We start from the raw sequence: 5,000 nt of genomic DNA, 5'->3' as shown, positions 1-5,000 counted from the left end.
TTAACCTCTCACAAGAACAAAGACAATTATGTTTTCACTAAAAAAAAAAAAAAAGACAATGGTAACATGGCTGGGCTAGAAATGACTGCAGCGCTGCGCTCAGCATAAAGATGAATGACATAGCAAAACGTGTGTGTGTGTGTGTGTGTGTGTATGACTTTATATATTGTCACTAAAATCCATAAAATGATTCATGTGTTGGATTGTGTAATGAACTATATATATATATGTATGTATCAGTATAATCACTTACATCTGTTATTGTTAATGTTCACTGTATTCAGATTTTCTTCCCTCAACTATTCTGGATTGTCATAATGAATTTATATACAAAATAAAATGGTGGTCTACCTAAGAAAGCCTGGGACCAAAAAAAAATTATATGTTCACACCTGGTTTTAACAAGAACAAAGACAATATTTTCACACCAGGTTAAACCCCTCACAAGAACAAAGACACTCATATTTTCACACCAGGTTTAACCCCTCACAAGAACAAAGACACTCATATTTTCACACTAGGTTTAACCTCTCACAAGAACAAAGACAATGATATTTTCACACCAGGTTTAAACCCTCACAAGAACAGAGACAATGATATTTTCACACCAGTTTTATACCCTCACAAGAACAGAGATGATGATATTTTCACACCAGGTTTAACCCCTCACAAGAACAAAGACAATGATATTTTCACACCAGGTTAAACCCCTCACAAGAACAAAGACAATGATATTTTCACACCAGGTTTAACCCCTCACAAGAACAAAGACAATGATATTTTCACACCAGTTTTAAACCCTCACAAGAACAAAGACAATGACATTTTCACACCAGGTCTAATCCCTCACAAGAACAAAGACAGTGATATTTTCACACCAGGTCTAATCCCTCACAAGAACAAAGACAGTGATATTTTCACACCAGGTCTAATCCCTCACAAGAACAAAGACAATGACATTTTTTTTAAGGATAGCATGTTCAGTGACAGCCATTTTTGCACTAAAATGAGTACTGTCGGAATAAAAGGACAGTGATCATCATCATACAACCAGAGTCCAGTCCTGTTGAATAATTAATTACAGTAATGACCCCTTGTCCAATACAGTACATTACAATACAAATATAATATGATACAATAATGACCCCTTGTCCAATACAATACAGTGATGACCCCTTGTCCAATACAATACAATACAATAATGACCCCTTGTCCAATACAATACAATGATGACCCCTTGTCCAATACAGTACAAAACAATACAATACAATACAATGATTACCCCTTGTCCAATACAATACAATATCATACAATACAAATAAAATACAATACAATTATGAACCCTTGTCCAATACAATATAAATACAATACAATACAGTACAGTACAATACAATACACTACAATGATGAACCCTTGTCCAATACAATATAATACAATACAAATACAATACAATGATGACCCCTTGTCCAGGAACAGCTTCACCTCAGAGCAGACCACCCTACAATACAATACAAAACCAGTACAACACAACAACAACAACACAACATAACACCACACAATACTGACGCCTTGTCCAGGAACGGCTTCACCTCAGAGCAGATCACCCTGCCGGACTCCATCACCACCTGGAAATTCACGGCTGTGGGGGTGGGGGCGGAGGGAGGGGTGTGCATGACTCGGCCCTTGGACCTTGTGGCCTTCAAGCCCTTCTTCGCCCAGGTGCGTCTGCCCTACAAGGCCGTGCGTCTGGAGGCGGTGATCGTCAGCATCGGCATCTACAACTACCAACCCTTCGACATCAACGTGAGTGTGTGGATCGGGGTGATGGTGGTTTCCGTGTTGTTGTTGGTGGTGTTGGTGGTGTTGTTTGTGGTGTGCGTGTTGTGGTTGTTTGTTGGTGGCAGTGACACATGGACCCATGCACGCATGCCAGATACCCACACACCGCACCACATGCCCCAAGTCTCCTCACTGTGAAAGGTGACATTGTTTTCAGGTGACAGTCACAGTGACAGGTGGCATTGTTTTCAGGTGACGGTCACAGTGACAGGCGACACTGTTTTCAGGTGACAGTCACAGTGACAGGTGACATTGTTTTCAGGTAAGGGTCACATTGGCAGGTGACATTGTTTTCAGGTGACGGTCATAGTGACAGGTGACACTGTTTTCAGGTGACAGTCACAGTGACAGGTGACATTGTTTTCAGGTAAGGGTCACATTGGCAGGTGACATTGTTTTCAGGTGACAGTCACAGTGACAGGTGACATTGTTTACAGGTGATGGTCACAGTGACAGGTGACATTATTTTCAGGTAACGGTCACATTGGCAGGTGACATTGTTTTCAGGTGACAGTCACAGTGACAGGTGACACTGTTTTCATGTGATTGTCACAGTGACAGGTGACACTGCTTTCAGGTGACGGTCATAGTGACAGGTGACACTGCTTTCAGGTGACGGTCACAGTGACAGGTGACATTGTTAACAGGTGATTGTCACAGTGACAGGTGACACTGTTTTCAGGTGATGGTCACAGTGACAGGTGACACTGCTTTCAGGTGACGGTCATAGTGACAGGTGACACTGCTTTCAGGTGACGGTCACAGTGACAGGTGACATTGTTAACAGGTGATGGTCACAGTGACAGGTGACATTGTTTACAGGTGACAGTCACAGTTACAGGTGGCATTGTTTTCAGGTGATGGTCATAGTGACAGGTGACACTGTTTTCAGGTGACAGTCACAGTGACAGGTGACATTGTTTTCAGGTAAGGGTCACATTGGCAGGTGACATTGTTTTCAGGTGACGGTCATAGTGACAGGTGACACTGTTTTCAGGTGACGGTCACAGTGACAGGCGACACTGTTTTCACAGAATCATTTGCACAACAGGCTGCCTACCTGGGTAGAGACATCTGTCGGATGCCATTGGCTGCTCATCATTCGTTTCCTATGTCATTTAATCAGGTTCAGACACACACACATATACACTCATACAGACATGTAACATGTAACATTTTATGTGTTTGACCGTTTTGTTTATTTACCATGCCATGCAGGCAGCCATACTCCGTTTTTTTGGGGGGGTGCATGCTGGGTATGTTCTTGTTTCCATAACCCACCACACACCCACATGGATTACGGGCTCTTTAACATGCGTATTTGATCTATTGTGTATACACATGAAGGGGGTTCAGGCACTAGCAGGTCTGCACATATGTTGACCTGGGAGATCAGGAAAATCTCCAACCCTTTGCCCACCAGGCGTCGTTACCTGAGATTTGAACGTGGGGCCCTCAGATCGAAAGTCCATCGCTTTAACCACTTGGCTGTTTCAGGTGACTGTCACAGTGACAGGTGACCTGGGCCTGTGCTTCACGGAGGACTCTCAGAATCAGGACAACTTTGTGTACTTGGCCCAGCTTCGAGCTCGACGCACCAACAGCGAGGAAGTGAGGATTATCCCCCTTGTGGCGGGCAACGTGAAGCTGAGGGTGCACGTCCAATCCATCTATGGGCGTGAGAGAGACATTGTGGAGAAGACCTTGTATGTTGTGGTGAGTTCATATCAGATCATGTTGTGGAACAGACTCTATGTTGTGATTAGTTCATATCAGATCAAGTTGTGGAACAGACCCTGTATGTTGTGGTGAGTTCATATCAGATCATGTTGTGGAACAGACTCTATGTTGTGATTAGTTCATATCAGATCATGTTGTGGAACAGACCTTGTATGTTGTGGTGAGTTCATATCAGATCATGTTGTTCATATCAGATCATGTTGTGGAACAGACCCTGTATGTTGTGGTTTGTTCATATCAGATCATGTTGTTCATATCAGATCATGTTGTGGAACAGACCTTGTATGTTGTGGTGAGTTCATATCAGATCATGTTGTTCATATCAGATCATGTTGTGGAACAGACCCTGTATGTTGTGGTTAGTTCATATCAGATCATGTTGAGCGTGGTGTGTGTGTGTGTGTGTGTGTGGGGGGGGGGGGGGGGGGTAGATGTGCAGTGCGGTTTGGCTGACTGAAATGGAGAGGCACGTAAATTTCAGTAATCTGTATATTTGTATAAATCCATTTGGTGCCATTTAATTTATCTTTTTATTTTCTATTCATTTTATTTGTTTTTTTGTTTTCTTCTTATATTGGACATGTGCTGCCGCCAAAAAGAAAATCTCTGTACCAAAGTATAGACAATAAAGTGTGTGTATTGTATTGTATTGTATTGTGTATTGTATTGTATTGTGTATTGTATTGTGTATTGTATTGTGTATTGTATTGTATTGTGTTGTGTATTGTATTGTGTATTGTATTGTGTATTGTATTGTATTGTGTATTGTATTGTGTATTGTATTGTATTGTATTGTGTATTGTATTGTGTATTGTATTGTGTATTGTATTGTATTGTGTATTGTATTGTATTGTGTATTGTATTGTGTATTGTATTGTATTGTGTATTGTATTGTGTATTGTATTGTATTGTGTATTGTATTGTGTATTGTATTGTGTATTGTATTGTGTATTGTATTGTGTATTGTATTGTATTGTGTATTGTATTGTATTGTGTATTGTATTGTATTGTGTATTGTATTTTGTATTGTGTATTGTATTGCATTGTGTATTGTATTGTATTGTGTATTGCATTGTGTATTGTATTGTGTATTGTATTGTGTATTGTATTGTGTATTGTGTATTGTATTGTGTATTGTATTGTGTATTGTATTGTGTATTGTATTGTGTATTGTGTATTGTATTGTATTGTATTGTGTATTGTATTGTGTATTGTATTGTGCATTGTATTGTGTATTGTATTGTATTGTGTATTGTATTGTATTGTATTGTGTATTGTATTGTATTGTGTATTGTATTGTGTATTGTATTGTGTATTGTATTGTATTGTGTATTGTATTGTGTATTGTATTGTATAAGGCAGATGAGCGTCTTAACCATTCTGCCACCCTTCCTCCATTTTTTTTATAATTTTTTAAATTT

The 5,000-nt window shown here is 39.9% G+C and overlaps 2 protein-coding genes across 2 annotated transcripts in view; both read left to right on the top strand.

Annotated features, from left to right (window-relative positions):
* The window catches only part of LOC143276316 (galactoside alpha-(1,2)-fucosyltransferase 1-like), a 294,798-nt gene that overhangs the window by 174,607 nt on the left and 115,191 nt on the right, over positions 1-5,000 (top strand). The window lies entirely within an intron of this gene.
* Positions 1-5,000, top strand: part of LOC143276055 (complement C3-like) — a 111,167-nt gene that overhangs the window by 62,511 nt on the left and 43,656 nt on the right. Inside the window, exons 20-21 of the mRNA XM_076580441.1 lie at positions 1,578-1,803; positions 3,337-3,555. Of these exons, the coding sequence (XP_076436556.1) occupies positions 1,578-1,803; positions 3,337-3,555 (445 nt within the window). The remainder of the gene's footprint in view (positions 1-1,577; positions 1,804-3,336; positions 3,556-5,000) is intronic.

This window comes from Babylonia areolata, chromosome 31 (assembly GCF_041734735.1).
Source record: "Babylonia areolata isolate BAREFJ2019XMU chromosome 31, ASM4173473v1, whole genome shotgun sequence".
Classification (NCBI taxonomy): Eukaryota; Metazoa; Mollusca; class Gastropoda; order Neogastropoda; family Buccinidae; genus Babylonia; species Babylonia areolata.
This window is presented reverse-complemented; position numbering and strand designations above follow the sequence as displayed.